Source organism: Ceratotherium simum, chromosome 17 (assembly GCF_057802395.1).
Source record: "Ceratotherium simum simum isolate JZ-2026a chromosome 17, ASM5780239v1, whole genome shotgun sequence".
NCBI classification, from domain to species: Eukaryota; Metazoa; Chordata; class Mammalia; order Perissodactyla; family Rhinocerotidae; genus Ceratotherium; species Ceratotherium simum.
Window position 1 is genome coordinate 57,267,067 of NC_141916.1, and position 27,792 is coordinate 57,294,858.

At 56.4% G+C, this 27,792-nt stretch overlaps 1 protein-coding gene across 7 annotated transcripts in view; it reads right to left on the reverse strand.

Moving 5' to 3' along the window:
- Nucleotides 1–842: 842 nt before the first annotated feature.
- The window catches only part of TSPAN9 (tetraspanin 9), a 202,134-nt gene continuing 175,184 nt past the window's right edge, over nucleotides 843–27,792 (reverse strand). For all 7 annotated transcript variants that reach the window (XM_087442895.1, XM_087442893.1, XM_087442891.1 and 4 more), the window contains 6 exons: nucleotides 8,978–9,169; nucleotides 8,549–8,623; nucleotides 7,203–7,304; nucleotides 6,393–6,524; nucleotides 5,890–5,973; nucleotides 843–4,258 (listed from right to left, as the gene is read on the reverse strand). In XM_087442895.1, coding sequence (XP_087299021.1) covers nucleotides 4,187–4,258; nucleotides 5,890–5,973; nucleotides 6,393–6,524; nucleotides 7,203–7,304; nucleotides 8,549–8,623; nucleotides 8,978–9,169 — 657 coding nt within the window. In that variant the 3' untranslated portion in view covers nucleotides 843–4,186. The remainder of the gene's footprint in view (nucleotides 4,259–5,889; nucleotides 5,974–6,392; nucleotides 6,525–7,202; nucleotides 7,305–8,548; nucleotides 8,624–8,977; nucleotides 9,170–27,792) is intronic.

The window sequence follows — 27,792 nt, forward strand, 5'->3', positions numbered from 1 at the left end:
ATGCTGCAAGTTCACTCTCCTCCTCCCCACCTTACCCAGCCCCACCCGTCAGTGGTGCAGCAACCTGCCCAGGGCGAGGAGGACGTCCGAGCTTCTCTCGCCTGCAGCTTGTCACCGGGACCGTGACAGCTGAGGAAAACCCACAAACCAGAACCCCGACCACGGGAGCTGGGAGACTTCTACTGCAACAAGGCGGCAAAACCAGTGGGCTCACGTGGTTTTAAATGCCTCCCTCCTTGCCCGCTCACCATCTGATCCTGACTTCATGTCTCTGTGCCCTCCTTGAGGCTGTCTCAGAGCCACACGAAGTGGGTGCAGCCCAGGCCAAGTTACCCTGTGAGGTCCCCTCACTCCTGGAAGAGACATCAGGCTCACGTGAACCCCAGGAACATCAGAGGAACTGGGGAGAGATTGTACCTAAAACTGACAGCCCCTGTCCCACAGGAAGCCATGGAGGACTTATTGCTTGCCCTCTCCCCCAACACTCTATGGGGCCAGCCACAAGACCGGCCGTGTGTGGTGGGTGACAGACACCCAGCTGGGAGTTGGTCTCTCATGCAGAGGGCTCAGGCCACTTGAGTGGCCCCTGACCCCAAGCTTGCGTCTGGTCACCAGGCAAAGGGAGTGTTAGGATTCCTCAGGTGCCCACCGAGAGCCCCTCCCCGCCCAGCAGATCTGTAACCTGGGCCCGAGAAGGGGAGATGGGTGCCGAGATGGGGGTGCGTCTTGGACAGAGGTTAGGACAGCTGCCTGATCCCCTCTGGGTCCCTCACACCAACCACCACGGGAAATCAGTCAGTCATGGCTGAGCGAACACAAACCACGAAGAGACAGCCTGCTCGTGCTTTTGACACATGATCAGTTTTTATTTAAAAACATGCTAAAAACATGGCGTTCAATAAAGCCAGGCCCAGGATGAAGGAAACGCAGACAGATACGGCATCACAAGCAGAAAAGTGCATTTGAAACCAACAAGCGCGCTCCCTGCTCTCCCTGCTGCACCCAGGGTGGGCAGCCCCCAAGGCCCACCCCTCAGAGGGCCCGTCAGGGCAGCAGGCCAGGACACCCTGGACGACTGCCTCATCACGAGGGAGATGGGCAGAAATGGCACACGAGAGGCCAGACGCCGAGGGACAGAGTGGACTCAAGCACCGGCCCCCAGCTCCGTCCTAAGCCAGGCCCCTGCTAGTTAGCACCTCCACCAGCGGGTGGGCAGGGGGCAGGAGAGGCGGGGACAGTCATTGCCACCCACCTGGACTGCTCTTTGGCCACCAAAGCAAGGCGGGACGGCCACCTGGTTCCAAGTCAAACCAGAACATATGCGTGAGGGTCGGGGTGGGGTCAGCCACCTTTCCAGAGCGAGCCCAAGAAGCAGGCCCAGGCTGGCAGGGGGAGGGGCTGACAGCGCTTCAGCTGGGGGTGCAGGTGAGATGCAGCCCCTCAAGGGCAGTGCTCACCCTGCTCGCCCACCTCCCCTGCGAGATGGCTGCTGAGTCCACGGCAGGCATTCCCGTGAGGTTGTCTATAGAACCTTGACCTTGTGAGTCAAGTCTGTCAACTGCATCAGACTCGACTGCACTAACTCTGACTTGGGCGAGGGAAGCCAAGAGTGCGCACTTAGTTCATTCTGCCTGAATGAGATCAGTCGGGAGAAGCTGAGAAGACCCCGGGCCACCACTGCTGACATCACAGGGCGTGGCCTGCTGTGTGGTGTGGGGACGGCTCTGCAGGGCAGGCAGGGGGCTTGGAAGAGCACCTCCATACCTGGCCCCCCATGGAGCCTTCTGCCCAGTGTAGACTTGGCCAAATGACTGAACAGCCAAGCACAGGGGGTGGCAGGAAGGCAGTTTTGGGAACGGAGGACAAGGCTCTGCAAACAGACGGACCAGGTGGGGACTGGCCAGGAGGGGGAACTGCGGCCAGGGCTCCAAGGCCAGAGGACAGCCCTGAAGCACCAGAAACATAAGATTGCCAGGGAGGGTGTACTCTCCCCAAGGTGCTAGGCTTTTGCTGTTGATTTTAACAAAAATTAAAAGTTGCATTGATAGGCATAAACAAACCCGCCCCCCCCACCCCCAGCACACACTCATTATGCACCAGGCCCCACTGTGCACTCAAATGCTTGCTTGCCAAGTGTTTCTCTGAAGTGGCATGGTGGCATGTCTGCTCCACGTCCTGCAATTTGGGGCTCTCAGGAGGCAGCCAAAGCTCCTTACCAAGAAGATGGGGCCAGAGGACCCGGGAGGGCAGTTCTCAAACGTGCGCCTGCCTCCCGCCTCATCCTACCCAAGGACCAGCCTTCCCATCAGCACCACTGTACCTGTCTCCGGGAGGTGGTCTTCACTCTGCCCAACTGGCTGAGACCACCCTATTCTCACTCCCCACCCCCAAAATTGTGAATCCTAAACACACACCAAAAGTTCTATAGTCCTGGTCCCCACCGCACTGCACTTAGGTGAGTGGAGGAGACGCTGGCTGGGTGGCCGGCACTCAGCTCTTGGAACAGACAGGTGGAGGCTGGAGAGGAGATGTGGGCCCAGCGGGAAATCAAGGCCACAAGCCAAATGGTGCAGGAAAAACCAGCCGCCCCACACTGGACCCCAGCCAGCTAGTGGGTAACCTTCACAAGTTCAGACTCATGAACTCTTGACTTTTTCTTTTAACTGCAAAATGCTGAGGTTTGTTGGGGGCGCCCTGCTGTAGCTGAATACCCCACCGCACTGTTCATCCTCCACGCCATGACTCAGGCTGCATTCTTCCTGGGGCCACGGTAACAGGATCCAGTCTGACCTCTCTCGGGTTTTCTGCACTTCTCCTTGGGGTCACAGAGGACATGATCACCACCCACCTCTCCATCAGTGAACCGTGAGGAAGGGGATGAGGGTCCTGGGACCCAGATGGACATCTTCCCTCGGGAATCTGGCTGGAATGACCAGTTCCAGTTCCACCCTCCCTCCCGATGGTCACGGGCCCTCTGCCACTGTCTGAGCAGTGAAATGTAGGGACTGCTTCCCCTCCCAGAAGCAGCGTGAGCAAGTGAGCAGCATCTGAACTAGAGAGGTACTGTCCGAGAGTCTCTACCAGGAATGTCTGTGAAAGTGACCGGGACTTGTGGAACCTGTCGCGGGAATGCCCGCATGGAGGGGAAGGGGAAGCCTCCCTGCCAGCAGAGGGCGGGAGGAAGCAAGAAGGGAAAGAAGAAAAGCTGCTCATCAGTGAAGTACAAGGACCGCTGACAGCTCCTGCCCTCTTCCTGGCAAAGCGCCTGCCCGCCCCCAGAGGACCCACACTGCCCTGGCCTCTTGGGCCTGCGTCAGCAAACGCATCACTCCTTGCAGGATGCGCCTCCACGTCACTTCCCGCTCCTCCGTCTCCCCTGCTCTTCCGGGCGCCTGGGCACGGACGCCGGGCCCGAGAGAGCAGTCCTAGCCGGGCCCTCCTCAACGCGCCCCGGGCGAAGGCCAGGCACATCTCACCCAGAGCCTCCTGCGTGGTGCACAGTGGTTTGTCCTGACTGAAACCGGACTGACGTCCACTCTCCCCACCCGTCCCCACCCTCAGAAAAAGAAACCAAACCATTACAGAAATCAGCGCAGTATAAAGTTATAAATCAGAAAGCTAACCCTAAACTTAGCTGAGATAATATTCCTGAATAATCATAATCAGAGTAAAATAAAATAAAAAAGTTACACTGTAAGGTATAAAAAGCCTGGGGAAGACGCTCCCAAGGGCCTTGCCCAGAGCGGTCAGACCCCCACCCCACCAGCTCTCCCACTCTCCCACGGGGTGGTCGTGGATGCCAGTGGCCTCTGCTGGGCAGTCTCTCCACCAGGAGGGAGCACTCTGCTCTGCACCCCACGCGGGGACTAAGTGTCACTGTGAGGAAGGGCAGGGCAGAAACGCATCAGTGCTGGGGGCCTCCTTGAGCATGCCCCCGGCCCACCCTGTCTTCTTTGGCAAATACACAGATGCAGGAATCCAGGTGCCCCAGCACCCCAAGGTCTCTGCACGCCTCCTCGTCCCTGGCCCTCCACCCACCGAGAAGGCGGAGGTGGGGTGGGCGGGGGAGGGCGGGCTGGGGGAGGGTTAGGGTCAGCAGTCTGCAAGTGCGGGCAGGCAACACAAAGCTCAACTCTTCTTCCCCGGCACATGTCCGCGTGGGGCTGGGGCGCTCCCGGCCGGCCCCTCAGGCATCATACTTCTTACCAGTCCTGTGGATGTGCTGGAAGAGGGTCATGGAGAAGGCCATGCCCAGAATCTGAAAGACACGGGGAAAAGGCCTCAGACAGAAGCCCCACGACCTGGGATCTGATCCGGGGCACCTAGAGCAAGTGGGTGCACCCACTCATGTGCTGGACAAACACTGGTGGAATGAAGACAGTGGTGGACAGAGGAGGTCACACACAATGACAGCCCCTCAGAGCCGTCTGTACAGACTGTCATCCCACCTCTCTGGGGCCCCGTAACCTGCCTACGTCACAGCGCTGTGCTGAGGACTGAATGCACAGGGCACCTGACCCTACACGGCAGCTAACAAGGAACTGAGGAGGGGAGAGAAGGGTGCCAGGAACGCGACAAGCCCGTGCTGAGTCATTTCTGTGTGGTTCTGGAATAGATGAAGCGACGTCTTAGGCTGCAGCAGATGTGCGTAGGATGACATTAATGCTCATTTGTGATTCCTCAACTCCTGAATCCTGAAGGGGGTGGTGACCCAGAGCAGTGTAGGAGGCAGGAGGAAGCCAGCCCGTGGCCTCAGGGTCACCACAGTGTGCCATGGGCACACACCATAAGCAGGTGACCAGGGGACACCGTGTGCCCCTCATGGCTCTCGCACTCAAGGCTTGGGCATAACTGGAGGGGACTGTGGCTGGTGAGCCAGGCCCAGCGTTCTAGTCCAGCCTGACCACAGGCATCCCTGAGAAGGGCCCCATTCCCGATAGAATCTGTGCCCTGGGAGCACATCTCACATCAAAGCTCTGTGAAAATGAGCGCGGGCACTTCTGCTAAGCTTGAAAGCACTTAGATAAATCACACATGGTCAGGCCCCCACGCCCAAGAGTTTAGGGCAAGAAAGATAACTTCATGCAGGATGCCGACCATCTTCCCATGGACCAACTAGTGAAGTTCAAGTGCCCCAAGAGGACTCAGGCACTGCAGACTCCTGCTCACCAGGGGTGGGAGCCGTACCTAGTGGGCAAAGGAGGGAGGCCAGGAAATGTTCTTCCTCAGAAAGGTCGGGGGTGCTTGCTCCTGCCAGCTCTGTCGGCCTCACCTTCAAGAAGGGAGGCAGCGACCCCTCCTCGTCCCTCTCCCACAGCTGTTCATTCAGTGCTCGCTAGTAACAGCTGACATCTACTGAGCACACCCTCTGTGCCTGGTCCTGCTCTGCACGCTAGGGCATATTAAACTCACTCAACGCTAAGAAGCGGCATGATGCTCATGCCCACTACACTGATGTGGAATTTCAGGCCCAGAAGCGGAGCCCTGTGCCCAGGTCACACATATCTAACAGGTGGTGAGGCCAAGACAGCCCTCACGGAGTCTGGTCCACCAGCCTGTGCTCACAATCGTCACCTGAGGCCTCAGGTTTCGTTCAGTTCGGTCACAAGGTAAATGTCCCTGTGGGGTGGGGACAGGTGTGTTCACGAGCAAACCCACACAGGGGCTTCATGCGATGCCAGAATCAGGCCCGGCTCAGACGGGAGGCCGAGGAAGCAGCACCCGACTGCCTGCAGGGTCAAGACAGGCATCAGGAAACAAGGGCCTGGGCCAGAGCAGGAAAGTGCATGGACGTCAGGCTGCCTGGGTGGGTTATCTAACTTCCAGGTGTTTGGTTTTCCTCCTCCGACCGGGTCCGGTGGGGGAGCAGGGCTCAGACGGCCCTCTTACCTGCATGATAAGGATGCACATCCCCACTGTGCCAAGCACGTGCTTGTTATCATCAAACCACATCTTCACCTTTTCATAGCAGCCCTGGGGAGCGAGGACCACACGGTTAAGGTGCTGGCACCACTGTGAGCCCCCTGCTGCCCAGCCCTCCCTCCCTGACCCTCAGCCCCTGTCCCTGCTCTCTCCTCCTGCCCCTCCCCAATCCTCAGCCCTGCTTCTCCTGCCTTTGAGCAGGCCCCACCCCACCCAGGGTTCCCCCTACAAGGCCCCACACAGCCTCAGACCCCATTTAACCCCCCACCCTCTGACTCTTCCAACTAGGGGTCAGGGCCCCCCATTTCCCACCTGCTTTTTGGCTCCAGTCCTGGGCGCCCTCCACCCCACCCCACATTAAACCAATTCCTTGGTGTCCCAGGCCACCCTCCCCCGCAGGTGTCCTCCTCCCCTCCAGCCACTACACAGGCTCCTGGGAGGAGCACCGGGGGAGGTGGATCCCACCTCACCGTTTTCCACAGCGGGGTGGTGGCGTTGCGCCCACAGCCCTGGGAGTTCTCCATGCAGCAGCGGTCGGGAACCGTGTTCTCTCCCAGCACCGGGTACCAGTCGGTGTAGTCGGTGACACCACAGCAACGCATCTGCCAGGGTGCGAAGGGTCAGACGCCCCAGCCCACCATCCTCCTCCAGGCCTTCCCCTGCCCAGGCCAACCCCGGCCCCACGAAAGCTGCCACCCTGGAGTTCAGCAGAGGAAACAAAGGCCTTCTTCTTGCCCCTTCTTTGGGCCCCAGCCAGGTCCACAGGGGAAGTGAGTGACAGCTCCTTCCTGGAGGCCGGTGGGGAGAAAGTAATGCCACCCGCCCCTCAGAGCCGGACCCCGGACACTGGGCAGGAGCGCTCAGCCCTCCGCTCAGCCACCAGCCCCTCTGGCTCTTAGCTTTGTGGATCGTCCCAAGCTGGCTGCCGGCCCCTCCCCAGGACTTAACATGGGGCATCGGGCTGTACTGACTTTTTTCCTCTTAGAATCAGAGCCTCCTTGTTTGAGCCATGATCAGGAGATGAATCTGTTGCTAAAATAAATTCTGTCATTCATGCCAGAGCTTCAGAAAAAGCTTCAGGAGAAGGACCTCCTCTGCCCAGGTCCTGCTCACCCCCTTCGCCCACCTCCTCGTCCTTCTCCAGCTGCGTCCCACTGCACGGCGTCTGACCCAGCAGCTCTCAGTTAAAACCCAGCAAGCACTGGTGCCCAACTTGGTCAGCTGGCAGAGGCTGAGCCCAGGCTGCCAGCCCGGCTCCCTGCCTGCCCGGCCTGCCCCACCTCGGCCTGGATGATGTTCCAGGCGTTCTTCAGCCCCACGTTGTTCTCTGTGTTGTACAGCAGCAGGCCCTCCTTCAGGTCCTTCCTGGCGTTCTCGTTCACCTGTCATGTTGGGGGAGACGGGCAGGGCAGTTGGGACCAGGATGCAGCTCCTCTCCCCAGCTCACCCAGGTCCACTAGGACCCTGGCCCCAGCTCTTTCAGATGGGGGCCCTGCCCCAGCTCAGGGCAGGCGCAGGGGCAGGGGAGGTTCACCCACTGCCTCACAGGGCTGTAACACCCAGAGGCAAAGAGACGGACAGAGGGCCTCGACTCCCCTGCTCCCAGGACCAGCCCCACAGGCCACTCTGCCCACAACACCTTCCCCCATGTGCCCGTCAAAATACACCCTGGGAGCCAGAGGGTGGCAGACCAGTCATTCTGATCTTAGGTCCACCCTCACTGGCAAGTAACTTACCCTCTCTCACTTCTGCTTTATCTGTAATATTGGAATAATAATATCCACCTCTGAGGGTGTTATGAGAATTAAAGGAAATGATCCTTATAAAGAGCTAAGAACAGGGCTGGCACAGAAGGATCTCTCAATATTACTATTTCTTCCCTTTCACAAGGGCAAAAGAATTATTGTTTCTAATCCTAATAATGACCCTACCTTTCAGTGTAGCCTGGGCAACTACTTCAAGAACCCAAGGAACAGACAGTTACACGATCCCAGGGTACAGCGTACTGCAAGAGCCTGCTAAGCCCCAAGGGACTGAGCGCTTGGCCGGTCATTCTTGGTAGCACCGGTAAGAAGATTCTGCAACTGGACTAGGAACTGTCCAGCCTGGTGAGGTTGCCAGGAGTCACCCCCACCATCCTCCTGAACCTCGTGGTGCAGCCTGGGAGCAGCCGCCCTGTCCTCAAAGGTCTCTGGGAAAGGAAGCATAGCTACTCTCCACTTTTAGCCCTACTCACAGTGCCACCTGGAAAGTTCTTCTGTGTTTCCAATAGGTTACCCTCAAATCACTCAGCCCAAACACCTAGTCAGGTTTGAATCCCTTCTCCAAGTGGTCAACCCAACTATGCTTGAATACTCCCAGTGACGGGGAGCTCACTAATGCCATTGCACCCTTCGGCAATTTAGAGGACGCCACTTCCTAAGACTACACAGGTAATGAACCCCTCATTCTGCCCAAACTCACCTTCCCCATGCTGCCCCCACCAGGAACTTTCATCCGGGCCCTTCTTAGTGCTCCTGGTTCCATCCTTCTTTCCTCACAGGGACTGCCTGTCAGTGCTTTTCCTCCAGCTTGCCCTGACCCAACCCAAAGGCAAGGAAATCCCCTCCCTTCCTAGAAGGCTTACCTTGTCTATGTAGACAAAGAAGAGGATCAGTAAGATCAGCTCTGCCAGGAGGATGACCAATAGGACGACGAAAAACTGGAAAGAGAAGGTCCAGGCATGGGCACGTGGTAGTGGTCACGGCTGGGGACAGGGTGCAAACCAGAAGGGCAGTGGGGAGGCAGCACCCAGACAGGGCTTCCAGGGATGGGAGTCCCAGATAGGGAGAGGAGGGAGATGAAGCAGACAGCCAACCAAGGAGTCGGAGGGACAACTAGGGCAGGGATAGCCAACCACGAGGAAGAGGGGAGTGGTCAGGCCAAGAACACTCTGGAAGCAACTTCACTGGACTCAGGTTGGGCACTCAGTTGGCTGATGTTCCCAGGCCTTGCCAGCCTCAGTGGCCCAAATGTAGGGCGAGCTCAGAGGGTGGGGATGCGGGGTCCAACTTACACTGAGGAGGAGGCACTTGTTCTCCTTGATGGCCCCCAGGCAGCCGAGGAAGCCCGTCACCATGACAATGGTGCCTATGGCGATGACTAGGTTGGCTGCAGACAGCGAGGGGAAGCTGGGGGAGAAGGTGGCAAAGTTGCCTTGGGACACGGAGAGCCAAATGCCCACTCCGAGCAGCCCACAGCCACAGAGCTGGAGAGAGAGGAAAGCCTGTTAGAGGGCCCTGCGCCTGCATCCATCTCCATGGAACTCGGAAGACGGCGGGCCCCCACCCACTACTGTGCGGCACAGAAAGGGTGACACGGCCTCCGGGTCAGACGCGCTCACGGGCCCAATCACGTCGGCTGCAGGACCTCGACACATCCCTCAGCCTCTCTGTGTCTCAGTCTCCCCGTCTGGCAAACAGGATTATATTAGCTTCATGAACCTCGTAGGGTCACTCAGGGGAGGATCAAAGTAAATCACAGGCACAAGTGTGTAACAGATATCGCAGGTCCTAGACACACATGTGTGGTCGAGGTTCTTCCACCCGGCAGAGGAGAGGCCCCGGCGTTCTGGAGGGAGTCCAGGGAGGGGCGCATGCTGGTTGGGGAGAGACCTTGTCTAAGGACTGGTCTCTGGGGTGGGAAGAGAATCTCAGAGTCCAGTTTCTCAAAGCCAGACCTTCTGGCGACCGTGCGCTGTTGTCCTGACCAGAAGGACCATTTGCCCACTGTTGTCAGGAGCCTGAGGAACGAACTTCCCACAGACAGAAACAGAAAAGAACCCACGGGGCTGGCAGCGGGGCTGGCCGACGTGCAGGACATGGGGGTCCATCGCTGCCTCCGCCATCCATCCAATTCAGCAGCCGACGCCACAGCCGAAAAGCGACTCTCCTCGACAGCACCCCTGGGACTGCGACACCACCGGCCTCCCATGGGGAAGCTGCAGTCTCGAGGGCCGCAGATGCCCACGGCTGCCTCAGTTTATGCTCCGTAGAGCAGACAGCCCCCCTCCCTCCGCAGCTCAGGGGAAGTTCGCCAAGGCTGAGGAGCTGATCAATCAGTGCACCAGGATTTATCGAGTACCCACAGCAGCAGCGTCCTGTGCCAGAAGAGCTATGGCCACTCCACAGACCTGCCTTCCCGCAGCCTCTGCTCGGGCTGGACGGGAGCAATAAAAAAGCAAAATCTACCCCAGGCAGTATACGCTGTGCCAAATAAATGGCACAGGAGTTCAGAGAAGGCAATCACTGTCCTGCTCCGAGGGGCTAGTTAGGGCAGCTGCCTGGGTCCCCACACTGTGGGGAGCGGTCCTGCACCTCCTATCCCTGCAGCAGCCCCGGGTGGAACTAGGTCAAGGCTCCCAAGGTGTGGGACACTCAGGCCCAGAGCATCCACCCAGTGGGGCGGCTACCAGGCTTTGCAGGGGGAATGGGTTCCACCATCCCCTGAAACCACTAGGTGGCGCCCCAGGCCGGGTCAGAAGCTCTGGGTTTGCCAGTGGGGCACTGAAACTTTCACCCAGTTGTCACTCTGACTTTCTTCAACCAGGTCAGTTTCTGTGCTGCCGTCTCAATTTTTCTTTCATTAATCATACCATGGAAATTCATGATCTTCATGCTGAAGATGAATGGCTCTAAAAGCCAGACCCTGGAATGAACAGGAGGAAAACCCGCTGCTGCCAGGTCACTTCCACAGGTAGAGAAGCTGCTCAACAGACCTGCCGCGGAGCCGAGGGGGCGTGATGCCCCACCCCCTGCAGCTGGAGACACCAGGGCCCCCAGGGTCCTCCCTGGGCCTGGCAAAGTTCTCAGAGCACAGCTTTCCCCAGAAGCCAGTTCTGGTGGGCCTGGTAGGGCCCCCTCTGTGCCTCCATTCCCCATTCCTTCCTGGGGGAACTGCTGTGCGGTCAAGGAGCCTCTGTCTGGGGAAACCTCAGCAGTTCAGACACCCCAGGGGCTGTCATTTCTCAGAACTGGTCCTCTGACTCCACACTCCACGTTCCCTGCTCTACAAGGTGATAGCTGTCCCCCTATCCCCAAGTCTGCCTCCCTCTCACTTCCCATCTGAGGTCCTGCCCTGTCCCAGGGTAAAGCACAGGCGGGGCGGCCTCCACAGCAGCCTGTACCCAGGTCCGGGCGAGCCTTCCTCTCAAAGCCCTCGTCCCTGTCCCCACTCCAGCAAGGCCCCTGCCTCGCACGAGGTCTACTGAGTGCACGAGGACCCCCACACCCCACTGCCACTCTTCCACATCCTCAGGGTCTCCTGCCAAGATGGAGCCTCTGTTCCCATCTCAGACGACCCAGAACCAGCAGAGCCTCCAGGCAGGCAGAAAACTCAAACATCAGCCCTAAGTTTATAGACAAGGACACTGAGAGGGGACAGGTGGCCATCACACTGAGGCTGGGCCCAGAACCTGGTTTCCTGGCTTTTGGTGCAGAGCCCTTTCCGCACCATCACTCCCCAGGAGACTGTGCGTGCCAGCTGAGCCCCAGCCACAGGTGAGAGGGATCGAGACCATGGCCTCAGCCCCTGCCTCACGCCAGACCCCAGCCACACCCCCTGCCGGCCTCTGGCCTGTTTTCAGCCCAGACTGAATACAAAGAGATGGCCGAGTCCTTTCTCTAAAATGCCTCTTTCCTCACGCTGCTCCCCTATGTGACCTTAAGAGTCTTGAGCTCTCTGAGGCCCCGTTCCCTTTAAAATGTGGAATCTGGACGAGAGAATTTCTCAGGCCCCTTCCAGCACTGGTTTAGCCAATCCTGAGACGCTGCTCTCATCCTAGCCCAGCGGTTCTCAACCAGAAGCAACTTTGCTCCACAGGAGACATCTGGCAACGTCTGGAGACATTTGGGGTGTCACAACTTGGGGAGGGGGTGCTACTGGTATCTTAGTGAGTAGAGGCCAGAAATGCTGCTAAACCTCCTACAATGCACAGGACAGCCCACAATAAAGAACTCTCTGGCCTCAAATGTCAACGGCAGTTGAGAAACCTGCCCTAGCCTCACTGCCATGCTGGCCATCCACCCTCTGGTATCAACTCGCTGAGAAGACGCCATCAGAGAGAGAATACGGTGTGTTCCCTAGGATGGGGCAGCGTCCTGGCTCTGAGAGGGATGGCACAACAGGGGAGGAGGAAAGCACCGGGAAGACTCTGCCCAGGGAGCTGGCGAGGGCTGGGCGGGGGCAGTTAGGAGGCGGACGTCTGGTGCAGGGCAATGGGCAGGAGGGAGGAGGCGACAGCAGAAAAGGTTTGCTGGGCAGCAGGGCAAGAAGACAGGAAGCCGGCCTCTGAAGCCAGAGCAGGGGCAGGGGAAGGCAAGGCAGGAATGGGAGAGGGGAGGAGAGGGAGGGGAGCCGCCCCGTGCGGAGGGTGCCAAGCACAGGAAGGAGGCAAGGCCTGCAGTGGCACAGCCAAAGCTCAGCGCCAGAGAGTTCAGCTGATGGCATTCGGGAAAATTCCCTTCCAAAACCAGAGGGTTGTCTCAGCTGAGATGACCGAGCTACAGTCAAGCCCAGGGCACCAAGAGCCTTGGGCAAGGCAGGGTGACACCAGCGACCGGGACCCCAGTGAAGGTTAGCACTGACCGACTAGAGGTCACCAGCCCCCGGGGTCGTCTGGGCCTGGTGGGCGCCCCTCTCCAAGCAGGGCAGGCCCGGGACCACCCTGATTATGCAGCCTGCCCGCCTCCCACAACCAAGGGCATTTCTAAATACTCTCAATTCAGGGCTCCAAATAAATCCACGTCCACATGTGAGGAAATGAGCTCCTACCCTGGCATCTGCCCGTGGCCTGGGTCTCTATCGGGCCAGGATTTGAGTCTGTTCTCATCACTGCTACATCCCCAAGCCTGGAAGAGTTCCTCACTTTTGGCAAGGGCTTTGGGTCCCCCTCCCACAGGGCTCTCCTGTCGGGCCCTTTGCTGACCCCACAGCGGGGAGAAGGTACAGGCCCCTGAAACTTCAGAGGGTCTCAGGATCTTCCTCTTCACCCTTGGGCCCAGCCCGAGATGCAGAGCAGGTAAACTGAGGCCCAGTCGGGCTATGGCCACATAGTGAACAAGCCCTCCAGACTCACTCCATTTATTAAGCCTATTGTAATTAGCCTAATACCCCAGGGGCATTTTTCCATCTTCAGCACATTGATTTGTGGTTTTAATATATGTCTCTGCCATGCGTCCTTATGTATTTTTCACGCAGGCAGCCCATTTCTCTGGGGTGAGGCCTATGATTTCTCCTTCCAACCCACCTCCCTCCTGAGCTCTATCCCACTTAGAGCACAGGGACAGCCACTCTCTGCATCCTCTCAGAGCTGCCAACAGTCCCTCCCTAGGGGGATGGCCCTCCTCGGGGGGCCCTCCTGTGCCAGGCTAGGCTAGAACAGCACATCAGGGACCTGCCCACCCTCATGAAAACACCAGCACCCCAAGGGCCAGGTTCATGTCTCATCAGTGTCTCTTCCACCACAGGGCCCAGAACATGCCTGAGATACAGAAATATCTGTGCAATGGATGGATGGATGGATGGGATGGACACGAGGGGTGGGGAGGGCCTGAGCAGGCCACAGCCTGGGAACAGGACCAGACCCACACACACAAACCTACCTGAAAAAGAAGCCCCCATGCACCCACTCTTCCCTACTCCTAGCACCCCCAGTAGCCCAATTACTCCCAACTCATCCCCCTAGCCCCTCATTGTCCTGTAAGTCCCCTGCTCTCCCTGCCCCAGCCCCCTCCAGAGCTCATTGCACCCTCCAGCCAGTTTCATCCACTGCCTCGCGTGTCCTGCAGAGCCCCCCAACCGGCAGCCACTCCCCACCGCCCGCCCACCACCCCTCATCCCGTCTTTGCATTGCAGGAACTTTTCAAACACCAGGTCTCAGCACTCCCCAAGGCTCTCTGTGAGTCAGGCCTAAGCGCAACGTTTAATGGCGTGTAATAAATTAGTGGACGTGGAGAGTAAAAAAGAAAGCCAAGACAACTCTAATTCACAGGCCGTCATGCCGGCCCGTGATGATCCTGTCTGGCCCGGGAGAAGCCGGCCTGCAAGAACTCCATCACAGGGAGAAGGGACAACGCCTCAGCGCCAGGAGGAGCCCTCCGCCTGGTGTTTTAGACGCCCCTCGCCTCCGAGGGCCCCTGCAGCCCACTCACTGTCACAGCCATAACGGGGGGGGGCTGACAACACTTCCGCTCTGCACGGAGGGAAAGGAAGAACAGTCACAGAGATGTCTCTGCCAGAGTCATCCCGCAGGCAGGAGGGTCAGAGCACAGAGGGGAGGCGGTCCCTCAGGGAGAGGTCTCTCCTGTGTGCTGTCCCCGGCCCCCCCATCCAGCCCCTGCTGGAGCACCCAGGGTGCCAGGACAATATACTCCATCCCATTTTTGCACAACTCTAATCAGTCAAGAAGTCTTTTCTTATTAACTCAAGAATCCACTACCCTGTAACTGACATGCCTCAGTTCTAGTTTTGCCCAAGAAGCCCACCAACAATAAGTGTGGCAGGCCTTTAAATATTTGAAAGCCTGTATCTAACATCCTTTCCCAAGTCTTCTCCTGGCTTATTAAAGGCCTTTGAGATCTTTCACCTCTGAGTCACCCTCCACTGCTCATCTCTATGAGCTCATTTCAGCCATGGAGGGGCCAGCACAGAGTACAAGCACTCTGTCCTCCTATACTCTGAGCTCTATACTTCTAGTAATCCAGCCTAAGCCCCCCTTGGCTTCGCTGGCAGCCACCGCAGAGTTTTGGCTCACATCGAGCCTGTGCATAATTTAAAGCCAAACAGCACAACTCCTCAGTCATGACCCCACACTTTGTCTCAAAGCCTCCAATTTCTTCACAGCTTCACTTCGCAGCCCTCAATGTCACCAGCTTGCATAGGCGACAGGGAGATCACACTCATATTTCTGAGCTGAAGTTTCCTCCAAATAAACATTACGTAAAGCATCTGCATATCCAAAACCCAGTTACATTTTGATTATTGCAGAACAAGGTTACTTCCTAGCTCGGATGGCTTGGGGAGGGGGGAGCATTTAAACACAGCCAAACCTCAGGGAGGTTCTGTCTGGGAGCTGCACGCCTCCAAGGTTATAAAGCTCTGAATCTACATGTTTCCAGAGTCAACTTCTCTCTGGTGAACTGTGCAGGGACACTGAGAACATGGCGCCCCCTCCCCAATTCAGCAGAGCACCAGATCAGTAGGGGGGTCCTGTTAGAGCACCTCTTGCAGTCTACAACTCTAAAAGGTACATGGGGATGGAAGAGCCTGTGAGGAGTGAGAGCCCATGAGACCTTGAGGACAGCCCCTTGCCACCCTCAAGGGTTAAGGGCCCCGGGTCGGGTAAATGCCCAGTCACCAACAGTCCTGCCCCCAGCTGGCTGCACAAATGGCCTGGTATCTTCTGACCCGCAGGGGTGGGGTGGGCGAGGAAGTCGGCTTTGCTGAAGCCCCAGGGGGCGGGGTGTCTGGCCCATTCTCAGCAGGGAGGGCAGCTGCCCTGCTCGGGGGCTCAGTTCAAACAAGGCACCTGTGGGAGTGCAGGTGACACAGCCCAGGGGCAGGGAGAATCCAGGTCTGTCCCTGGGTTTCAAAGGCCAGGGCAGGGGTGCCAAGAGCAGGCCCAGTCCCCAAGACAGCTGGCGCCGAGAAAGCAAGGGGCAAGGCCTAGAACCAGGGAGGGCAGGGGAGGGGTGTCCACCTTGTGCTCTCCCAACACGGCCCCTTTAAAGCTTGGGTCTCCACACCACTCCTCTGTCCAGGAGAAAGGCTTGCAGAGCACTTGGCCCACTTCCCCCTGCACCCCGTTCCCAGGGCATCTAGACTCCTCAGTGACAGCAGGTCCCAGATCCACTTTCTCAGGGGCCAGCCCCCATTCACCTTCTCAAACTGGGGAATGGAAAAGGAGAGGGACATGAGTACAGAGCCCCCAGGGGGCCCGAAGCAGGACTGAGGCCGCCAGAAGGAAGGGAGCCTGAGAAGCAGCCCCTAGAAGGCCCTCAGAATGATGTGTGGCCGGGATGCCAAGGAGCAGCAGATGATACACAGTCCCTGCCAGCCTTGCAAAGGGAGAGCAATCATTCACCAGTCCATAAACATCGATTCCCGCGCTGCCGCAGCCCTTCCCAAGCAGGCTGTGCGCTGGGGCAGAACCGCACTTTCTCCCCAGTCAAGTGCATTCCCGGCCAGGGTGGGGTGGGGGGAGGCGCAGGGAGAAAGGGACACACAGGGAGCACTTGGAACCTGGCGTTCCGGAGCTGGTCCCCACCCATCAGCTCCAGCTCAGTGCTGGCAGTGGGAGGATGGAGCCCCTGGACGGCGAGGTGCTGCTCAAGGGCCTGGACAGACTGCACGGGAGAGCACACAGCTGTTCCACCCCCATGCTCAGCACTGGAGGGGCCGGCAGCAGGCACGGGGAGGAAGTTCTCAAGAGACAGGCTGACAGTTCATCGTCCTGGCCTCCGCTGGAGGTTTCTGTTCCCTGAGCTGGTCGGACGACTGCCTTTTGCTGGGGGGAGGATGCTGGAAGTGTCTTTTCCCCAAACTCCAGAACTTGTCAACACTTGACAGGAAACAGCTTGGAGCCTCAGGCCACCCAAGCCCAATAACACTGGGGGCAGGTGCCAATGCGGGAAGGTTGTTCTCTATGCTTGGGGGGGGGGGGCGGGGGGGGCATACAGGTAGCTCTCATCACCTGCAGCCCAAGGGCCATGGATGCCAAAGCTCCTGGGCCTGAGGAGGAGACATGGGGAGACAGCCTGGGACCAGGGCGTGAGGCACTGTCCTAACTCCCAAGGTCACTATAAATTGGGAGGGGAGGCACCAAGGACTCAGAATAGCTTGTCCGAGTCTGGAGAAAGGATTTTCCAATCACCAGCATATTTTTCCCTTCCTGCATTTGTTTTATTTTGTGCATCTGGGGAGAAAGGCATTTATGACAGCATCAAAGCATGAAGTAATACATGAAGCCAGGGCTGTGGTGGGAGGCAGAGATGGGCTTAAGAAACCAACCTTCAAGGATCAGAGTGACACTGGCGGCCACTTGGGCTTCCCTGAGAAAGCAGAACCAAGTGAACCGTCAACAGCCCGGATCTCAGGACTTGGAGCCCCAGGGGATAGCAATGTGCTGGGCAGCTCTGGCGAGCCACTCAGCCTTTCTAAGACGTTTCTCCACTAAAAGACTGAGGGCGAAAAAGCACCTCCCAGCACTCGGGGACACGGAAAGGATGAATAGGATGATGCCTTCTGCGCACTCTGTGTTCCTTGGAATGTAAATATCATACAAGGTATTGTGCTATTATTCAAACTCCTGGAAAATGCAGGGAGAACAGGACAAAGATACCTTGAATTCACATCACATCTTTCTGGCAAAGAGCTCAAAAGATCTGGAAGACTGTAACTCATCCTACAGAATGGGGAGGGGGTGAGGACCATTCTCCCTGTTTGAAGAAAGGAAATCCCCCATGGTGAAGAACAGTCACAGAGGGGGCCAGCCCCGTGGCTTAGCGGTTAAGTGCACGAGCTTCGCTACAGGCGGCCCTAGTTCAGATCCCAGGCACACACCGACGCACCACTTCTCCGGCCATGCTGAGGCCACGTCCCACATACAGCAACTAGAAGGATGTGCAACTGTGGCATACAACTATCTACTGGGGCTTTGGGGAGAAAAACGGAAAAAAAAAGGAGGAAGATTGGCAATAGATGTTAGCTCAGAGCCGGTCTTCCTCAGCAAAAAGAGGATTGGCATGGATGTTAGCTCAGGGCTGATCTTCCTCACTTAAAAAAAAAAAGGACAGTCACAGAGTGAAAGTGTCCATTGCTGGGTGCCTCGCATTCAGCAAGGCTGCCCCCCTTCCGCCTATCACAGAATGGAGGCCCTGTTAACAACGTAATGAGGACCACCTTCTACGGCTCAAACACCACCCTATAATTACGCATAGAGATGTTGGGAAAGACCGTGGCTGACAACCAGGTCCATCTCTGGCCCCAGGACAGCCACCCACACACACTTTTGCTATACCCCTTGGACGTGGCCAACACATGATCGGTCTTCTCTCTGGGGATCCTAGGCCCACAGCCCGATTATGTATACCACCAGCCGGGAGCCATGTCCGCCCACGCTGGGATTTGGCATTTCTGACATGCTTTGTGGGGGACACGGGCTGGTTAAGTTCAGGTCCCTCTGCCAGACAAGGTCTCAGCACCAACTTAAGCAACACCCTGAGATCCCTCCCCACCCTGTTCCAAGCTCTGCCCATCTCTTCGTCCTCCTGGTAGAGCGGGAGCCCACGGCCCGCCCCTGCGAGTTGAGCTGTGCACAATTCAGGTTACTCTGCTGAAAGCCGCCTGTTCACGGCATCAGCAGACGAACCTGTCCAGGGTCACAGAGTTCATGCATAGTGGAGCCGTGCCTTGCTCCTGGGCACACCCCCCCACCCCAGCCTGACTTCCCTCTCTCAGCTCCCCGATGGTGTGCCCCTGGGGACAGAAAAGCACTAGCGCTCGTGAGCACAGACCATGTGCCCGCATGGTGCTGAGGGCTCTGCCTCTTCTGCCTCATGTAATCCTCCCAACCCAATGGTGGGGGGTGGGGGGGCGCTATTTTTGTCCTCCCCATTTTACAGATGAGAGAACAAAGGCCCAGGGAGGTTAAGTGGTGAAGGAATCCAGGAAATCTGACTCCGGAAATCATGTTCTGACCCACCATGCCCCACTGCTTACATCTAGGCCATCAAATTAAGCCAGAAAGGCTGTCCCCTGCAATGTCCCCACTTGGAGAAGGAAGGCCAGCCATGGCGTAATGTGCATGAGCAAGCCTCTGTGGCCTAGAAGCTGACTTGTAGATGAGGAGGGCAGGGACAAAAGCAGTGATGGTGATAAGAACTGTGGCAATGATGCAGTGGTGACCAGGGTGGTGGTGACGATGACAACAGTGGTAACACCGATGCGGAAGTAGCATTTATTGAGCACACAGGACACGCCAGGAACTGTGTCAGCCCCTTTCCACAAAAACCATACAAGTCGGTTACTACTATCTTCCCCCACTTTGCAAATGGGAAAACTAAGGATCAGAGGTTAAGTATCTTATCTAAGCTCACACATGGAGTTGGCAAACCTGGGATTTTAATCCAATTTGATGTGACTCCAAATCCTGTGGTTCTAACCTCTCTGTGCCTCCTACAGACCTAAGAACAATCCCAAACCTCAAACATTTTCAATAACTTTCTAGCCCAATCTGAGTCAGGGGAGGTGGGAACGCAGTGCAGAAGTGTGCAGGGACCCAGGGCCACAGTCCGGCCCGAGGGAGGGGAGCAGGCACAGGAGTGGGGCAGTGGGTAGGGCCTTGTCCTCTGGACCCTGGTGGGGCAGGGTGGCGGCAGGAATGGCAGTGCCGGGGAGCAGAGAAGGTAGTCAAGGACAGGGCCCGGGTGGAGAAGAACGTGCTGTCAAAGCGCCCAGTCTGCAGGGAAGGGCGCACGGGTTGTACGCGTGTAGGGGCGGAGGTCCAGCCACACTAGTCACCTACTTCGCTGACTTTACCAGAGTTGTGAAAATTGTTGGCTATACCTCTGCAAGCAGCAGCAGGAAGGAACAAAATAAACTATTTTGGAGCTCAACGGACCTTCTATTTTAGCCTATATCTCCACAAAACAGAGGAGCTTGTGGAAATAATTACAATCCTCTGCCGTTTTTCTAGCGAGTCTTTTCACATACACCGTCTCACACACGGCCCCAACAGCCTCGTGAGGGGTGGTCACCCCCTTCTGTAGACGAGGGTGTCGCAGCCATCTGTGCAATGCCCGCAACCTGCCTGTGCCACGAGCAGGGACTGAGGAATGTCCGTATGGACTGACCAGGAAATACGGGTTCCGAGGAACTCACAGACTTTCCACTCCCGAGAAAGGAACGACAGGAAGGCCGACTGACAGCCTGCTCAGGGGTCCTTCAGCCGTCAGCTGCTCAGTGGGGGCCTCAGAGGTCGCCACCCTGCGCCGGCACCTGCTGGCCGCGGCGGCACACAAGAGCAGGAGACGGGGTCCCCACTCCAGAACATCCAAGCCAGCCAGACCAGTGAGACGAGGGGCAAAGGCAGCCACGATGCGGAAGAGCACGTGGGCCAGTGCGGAGAGTCTGCTCAGAGACGGCCGGGGACGACTCTGGCCTCGGAACCAGGCAGGCCGAGTGCTAGTCCTCGGTTCCCTCATCGCCCAGCCGGGGGTGGGGAATCCAGTGCTTGTTTTCTAAACAAGGAATTAATGGTACCTACCACATAGAGCTGTAATCAGGATTGAATGAGATTCATGAAAATAAACTTCCCAGCCTGGCACCTTGTACATAAGGCTATAAATGGGAGTCATTAGTATTTATAGCCCACGGTCTTCGTTCACCCAGATTACTGAGACCAGGCAGAGCAGCTGTAAGCCAGGGGCCAGCGGCAGAGAGAGGCACAGAGGTCCTGCCCAGGCTGGAGCCCAGCTGTCCCCAGCCCCTAGCCCCGACTCCCGTGGCAGCCTCCTCAGCCCTCCTCCATCCAGGCCTCGCAGCAGGTCTGCCCAGACATGCTCTACTCACCGTGCCAGGCCCCCATTCCCCAGCCACCCATCTCCAGGAGGCAGCTCGCTTTCCCGATTTGCGAGCGTGCTTTCTTTTGGCAGAGAGCCGCTGCTGTCTGTGCTCTGGACCGTAAAACAAGTTTTCATCAATAAATTAAGATAAGCGGAAAGCCAGCTTGAGAGGAGGTGGGCTGAGGTGGGCAGGCAGGCGGGTGAGAAGTCACTCTGTGACCCAGAAGGGGCTAAAGTGATTGCAAAGCAGGCCTGGGGCTCAGCGCCTCCTCTCCCTAGGTCCCCAAGGCTCCATCTGACCTGGGCTTCTCAGGAGGGGGAGATGGGGAGTCGCTGCGCTCCCTCGGGTGCCAGTCCATCCTCAAGGCAGGTTAGCTGGTGTCAGTCACAGGAAAGTCAGGTCCCCAGCAATGCTCTGAGCCAAAATAATGGTCCAGTTGTGCATTAGAGGAGTTACATCTAATCAGACACCTGCCTGTCCATCACTGACACTAAGGATCCACCTCTGAAAATAACATTGTTCTCACAGGACTTACCCACTCCTCGGCGGGAACCCCCGGGTCCCCCAAATGCACCTTCCACACCTCAGCCTCCGCGCCTTGCTGACAGCGTCTCCCCTACCCAAAAAGTCTTCCTCTTCCCCTTTTCACATTTCCCAAGCCAGCCCAGGGCCTTCAGGGCCCAGCTGAGGCCCCATCTCCTCCTCCCGCCTAGCCGACTCCGCCCTGACCCCCACCTAATGCTCTGCCGTGGCTCTGACTGTCTGACCACTCACCAGCCTTAGAATCTTCTCCCCCTTCGCCAGTACTGACCTTTGCGGGGTGTTTGCTCCAGCCTACAAATGGCCGCATGGGGCAGGCGCCCCCTTCACACCTCTCTGTGCCCTCCCTGGCATCAAGGTCAGTGCTGGACACACAGAGGCCCTAGTTTATCAACAGCCATGTATTGACCACTTGAGCCCAAGTGAAGGAGGGATGTACAATATCGAGGCGAGGCAAGTGTCCAGCTCAGCAACAGGAGGGCCTCCCCGAGCCCCCTTCAGTCCCTGACCCCCTTACACAGGCCGGAGCATACGGCAGGAGAAGGGCCATCTGTCTGTCCACCACCATACACAGAGAGGCACGTGGCTCCGCATATGTTGATGAGTCGGTGGACGGGTAAGCCTGGACAAAGCAGTGTGATGAACGCCGCACGGCACGGCACACCAGCCATGTGCTGCTAAGGGCCGGTACCCACTCCTCTGCGCCTTGGCTCCCCCACCCATACAACCGAAGTTGAACCTAATATTATCCCCAACCCCCTCCAGCCGTAAGATCTAGGATTTCTCTCCTGCTCCCCTCCCCCTTGCCATGTGAGACAGGTAAGATGACCACGATTAGGCCCCTGTGACATGCCCACGAGCTGGGAGGCTGGAACCCGGCCCCCCGCCTCACCAAGAGGGGCCCCACTGCTCTCAGGGAAGGTAGCGGGAAGGGAACAGCAGGGCCCTGAGCTGGGCTGCAAAAGTGCAAGGTGATCGACCCTCACTCCATGACCCAAATCCCCCAGCGAAGGAAACGGACACTCTGACATGAGAATTGCTCAGGGTCCACGGTCCAGGGCCCGTCTGATGCTGGTTCAGCACGCGGCCTCAGGAACGGACCATTTAGACACACTCAAATAGAGGGAGGGGATGGCAAAGTGTCAGGCCACGATCACATTAAATCAACACTGCTAATTATACCCCATCCTGGATATAAATCAGAATCGAGTACTTCTGAGTTCAGGTGCTTCCATACCTGGAAGGAGCAGGCTAATGTGAGTCCTCTGATCAGGTCTAGGCTGGGGGAGGCCTTGTCCTAAAGCAGATCCCAAAGGCCCTCCCTCCCCTCCTCTCCTCTCCTCGCACTTACACACACACACAGATAAGCGCTCCCTGCACCAAGACTTGGAGGGGGAAGATGACACCATTTTATAAAGGGCAAATGGGAAAATAACCTCGATGTCAAATTGTGAGTTGGCAGGAGGAGTGGAGAACCAAGTTCAATGAATGGAACAGAAACATATTGACAATAGCGAAAAGAAACAATTACCACGTGTTTTCATATGAGATCCTGAGGAATAAATCTGCTCTTGCTTTTGCTTATTCAACAGAAAAAAAAAAAAGAGCAGGAGCCAGAGAGGGAGGAGGACACAGCAGAATGCGGACGCCTGCACTCTGAGACTCGACACTTTCCCGAAGCTCTCAGAAGAGTGTTCTTGGAGATAAAGGCTGACACGGGAGTCAGAAGAAATAGAAGAACGTCGTAAGTGGAGAGATTTAGGGTGCTGCCTCCAGGACACCCACAAAATACACACCCTCAAATGAACAGGGGGAGGTGCCACTCCCATCCACTTGGCAGTTTTGTATCTTTGGAAGTAGAAGTTCCAAAAAAAGATTTTACTTGGAGATGGAACCTATAAGGTTCATGGCACCAGCTGCTCAGGGGAGCTAGAGTCTGGCTTCATTTCAGGAAAACTCTGACCTCTTTTGCAGAAGTGAACCTCCAAGGCAGTGGGACAGACTCTGCCCCCTCTGTATAAAGTGGATCCCCAAGGTCCGGAAAAGGGTGTTCAGCCAGGGCCGGGACCACTACTGTGGGAGGGGTGTAATTCCACAGCGGAGGGTCAACGGTCTTGCAAAGCAATGTGTCCTCAGGCTGTGGCATGACGCTGTAAATGCTGGGCACGCAGGACTCGGGGGGGGATTTTGCCACCTGCACCAGGTACACCAGGACGGTGGTCACAGCTCACCATGAAGATGCCCACACTGCCTGTCAGGTCACAAAATGCCAGAGACCCTTTGCTTGCACCCAACGCCAGTATTTCTTTTCTATGCTGTCATTTGCACTCTGAAGAACATCTTCTGAATCAGCCTATCTGTCCCAGGCTCCTGAAAATGTGCTTCTCCACCCATGTCCTCTATCTGGGGGACGTGTTTCTCCACCTCTTCTTCCATCCAGGAGTTAAAACTTGGAGCTGTGGCCAGCAGTTAAGAGCACAGGCTCTGGAGTGAGAGCCTCAAGTCTGAGTCACAGCTCTACCCTCACTGAAGGGAACCTTGGGCCAAGTGACCTCTGTGAGTCTGACTCCTCATCTGTGAAATGGAGAAAATACTGCTATCTCCCCCAAAATACACGTAGGAATTACCTTACAAGGTTGTTGTGAAGAGCACATAGGATAAAACTTCTAAAGCTCTTAGAACAAGAACACGGCCTAACATCATAAATGTTTACTGTCATCATCACCGTTGTCGTTACCCTCCTGCATCTCATCCATCTCAAATCCTTCCTCCACATCCCTGCAAATCTCCTGCACCCACCTCGTCCTCTCCATTCCCACGACCCAGTTCCTGTTCTCATCCCTTTGGCCAGGACATTGGGAAGGGTCTCTGTTGGTCACCCACCTCCTGTCTGTCACCACCACAATCCAAATGCTCTGCCTGGAGTTCATCATGCCTTATCTTCCAGGCCCTGGCGGGCTCCCACAGCCCAGAGGAAGTGGCTGGAACTCCTCACAGCACAGCGTCCATTCAAGATCTTCCATAGGCTCACCTTTTCACTGTAGTGTGCCAACGTGTCCAAGGACTCGTTCGTCTCTCTGTGATATACCCCATGCCTTTGGCCTCTGTGCCTCTCCTCCAGCTCTTCCCCCACCAGCCATGCCCTTCCCTTCACCCCCCAGCACTCAGCAATGCCTATCCTTCCATGCAGGGGCCATGACTCCACCCTCCCTTCCTTCCATCTCTGTGCACTGGAAGCATCCGACACCTTCCCCATGGCACCTACACATTTTACCCTACAGATACTCATTCCTGGTTGGTTTTGCCTACATCAACCCTTATTTTGCACCTCCTACAGTAGGCCCCCAAGAGATATTGTTCAACTTGAACTATGTTTTCACAAAGGCAGCATGGGACTAAGATGGCACAACTTGCTCTGCGCAGCACCCAGCTGGCACCCTGGGGAAAAGGGCACCTCCATTTATGCCATCAAGGACCATAACGGTCAAACAAGCCCCACCTCCACGAGTACCAAGTACATCCAAACTCTTCAGTGGCGTAGAAATGCTGTCATATCAAATGTAGGGACCTCCCCACACCCACCGCGAGCCTGTGTTCACAGGGATTACCAATGCGCTGTCATGCAATCACTTTCATTTCTTTCCATCGTCATCATTAAGGACAAACTATGCCAGGAACTATGTCTGGCAGCGTGGGGCACTTCACAGGATCTCAAAGTGTTCTGAGGGACTGCTCTACCCGCCTACCCTCGGGCAGAGTGGGGCAGCCCCCTCTCTGGGCTCCAGACTCATGCATCCATTTGCCTACTTCTTATCTCCATTTGGACACCTCACAGGCATCTCCCACCTCATAGGGTCACAACAGAAATCTTGATGCTCGAGCCTTAGGGAACCCGAGAGGCACCAGTGACTCTCTGCCCTACCTCGTGCCCCATCATCCATCAGTAAGTCCTGCCAGTTCTACCTCCAATTTCTATCCCCCATCCATCCACTGCTCTCCATCCTCACTGTGATTGCCATCTCTTCTTTGAACCTCTGCAGTCATCTTCTGTTTTCCCAGCTGCCACTCTTGCCATTCTCCACAGAGAAGCCAGACTGGTCCTTGCTCAAATCTCCAATGGTTCCCCCTCACATGTAGAACAAATTCCAAATCCCTCTCCTCAGCCTGTGAGACCCTCCAAGACCTGGCCTCTGCCTTCCTCGCCTCCTCCGTGCTCTGTTCCCAATCACTGGCCTCTGTTAGCTCCCCAGGCACATCACACGATTTTGCATCTGGTGCTTCCTTTGTCCAGAATGTTCTTCCTTAGGTAGTCACATGGTTGGTTCATTTTTACCCTTCAAGTTTTCCTGGCTTCCTTCTCAACTTGTATGACAATCTGTTATTGCTTTAAGTACTTGTTTATTTATTATTGTCTGTCTTCCCTATTAGACGGTGAGCTCTTTGAGATTAGAGATCCCTGACTTGTTCCTTGTGCATCCCTGGTGTGTTGCACTGTGCCAGGTACATGGTAGAGGCTCAGTAAATGTCTGTGGAAAGGAAGGAGGAGACCAAGAGTGGGAAACCCCCTGTCCTTGAGAACTTTCCTCTAAGGTAGCAGTTAGTACATGTGGATTAAAATTCTCAGGCATCACCAAGATCCTGGGAGTGGGAGCAGGGGGTTGAGTTGCAGCACAGACAAAATGCTGCAGGATGGGAAAAGCTCTGGCAAAAAAGAACAAGAAGGAACATGGGCTATAACGTCAATGGACTCACCTGAGTGAAAAACCCCTGCCTTGTCTGTGCAACCTTAGGAAAGCAACTTAATCTCTCTAAGCCTTAATTCCTCATTTACAAAATGGAGACAACAATACCAAACTCACAAGGTTGCCTAAGCACAGTGCCTGGTACAGTGGACGCTTATGTACAATTCTTTTTCCAAGGATGCTGGGGGCTCAGACCGACACACTCTTTCTAATTACATGAAATCATCCTCCTGCTCCTGCTGGGCTGCCTAGGTGTCACCATCGCTTATGCGTCAGCCACCTGATTTCAAGATCTCACCTAAAGGACAGGAGGCAGTGAGGGGGAGGAGGTGAAGCCGCCAGAGGGCTCTGGGAGCATGCCATGCTGTCCACGAAGGTCATGAACACACTAGTGTGTGCATTCAGATTCCAGTGAATCTCTGCTGGGAGTTACCAAGGGAAGTCTGCTCCCAGACCACACCATCACTCCGGACTGTGGCTTGGGAGAAGATCCTGGGAGCAGGCACTACGGGAGGGGAGGTCATGGCATGGTGATGTTCCACACTGCTCGGGTTCCAGGCTCACCTCAAGTTCCTTGCAGCCTTGGTGGGAAAGGGAAGAAGGAGGATAAGAACCGACTCACCTGACACCCTGGTCTCAAATGCCAAACAGCAGCTCAAAACCCAGGGAAGGGGTCTAGGTCCCTCTGCCTTTAGTCACTCCCTGAAGGAGAGAACAAGCTACACTGCCCAGGCCAGAAATGCTCGCTGAGGTCTCCCTCCCTCCAGGAATCGAGGGCCTGCCTTCTCCTTCTCCATCCCAACGGGGGACATAGGGAGATCCTGAGCCCCAAAATACCTCCATGGGTGGGGAGACCATGTCCTGGGCCCACAGCACTCAGACACCAAATGAATCTCGCCAAGCCTCTCCTTTCTTGAACCCCCAAAGCCTGTGGGCTGGGACACCAGGGTGCAGATTCAGCCCAAGCCAGGGTCAAGCTGCACCTGCAGACAGCTCGACTCTCAACTAGCCCTTGAGACCCCCAATACTTGTCAACACCATCCCAGCACCCCTCTCCTCCCCACCCCCCTCAATTATTCTTTCTAAAACTGCTTTACTGTGCTATTTCCATGCTCAGGATCTTCAATGGCTCGTCACTGCCCATGTAAGGAGGCCAAATCCTCTGCCCTGACAGTCAAGGGCCTCCGTGAGCTGACCACAGGCTCATCTGCCAGTGTACCGCGTTGTGAGCATGTCACCCCAGCAAGATGGAGAGGTGAGTTTCATTATCATCCGAATATCCCCATTGGTCACGCCGAGCCTCTGTCGGAAAGGAAGATCCTCCCTCTCCTGACTCGCCCACAGGACCAGCTAAGATCCTCCTCCTTCAGAAGTATCTTTCTCTGGTGAAGAGCATAAAGAAACCAAAGGAATAAAATCCAGTCCTCTCCATTCTGGGCACCTGCAGCAAAAGGCCTCTGCCCAAAGTCTCCTGACTTGTCACACTTGGTGGTTAGCCAGAAGCCACGGCAGCAAGTAAAAAGGGCATGCGGATGGGGATGGACAGCAGGCCGGCTCCAGAAACCCTGCAGTCCCCCTGAGATGTCAGCAAGAGGGGAGACGGGAGGTAGCAGCCGAGGGGCCCGGCTCTTAACAGGAGAGCTTGTTGGGGATAATTTATTCCTAAAGTGCCTCAGCGGGTTTCAGCTAGTTGAGTTTATAATGGAACAAGCAGTCACTGTTGTTCTTGGATGCCTTGGCTCTGTGACGAGGGAGTGAGCACCACAGAGACAGCAGCCATAAAGCAGATGACGGCCCATCGGGGGCCATGATACTCCACGGGGACCAGGTTTTACAGTCCAGGAAAGAGGAGGTTCCAAGAAACATGAGCATAGCCTAGCCATCACAGCAGGAAATAGAGCAGGACCTCCGGCTCAGGGAAGGAAGGGGGTCAGACTTGGAGAAGAAATCCAGGCCAGAACCCCACGCACTTGAGGGGGAAGGAGCG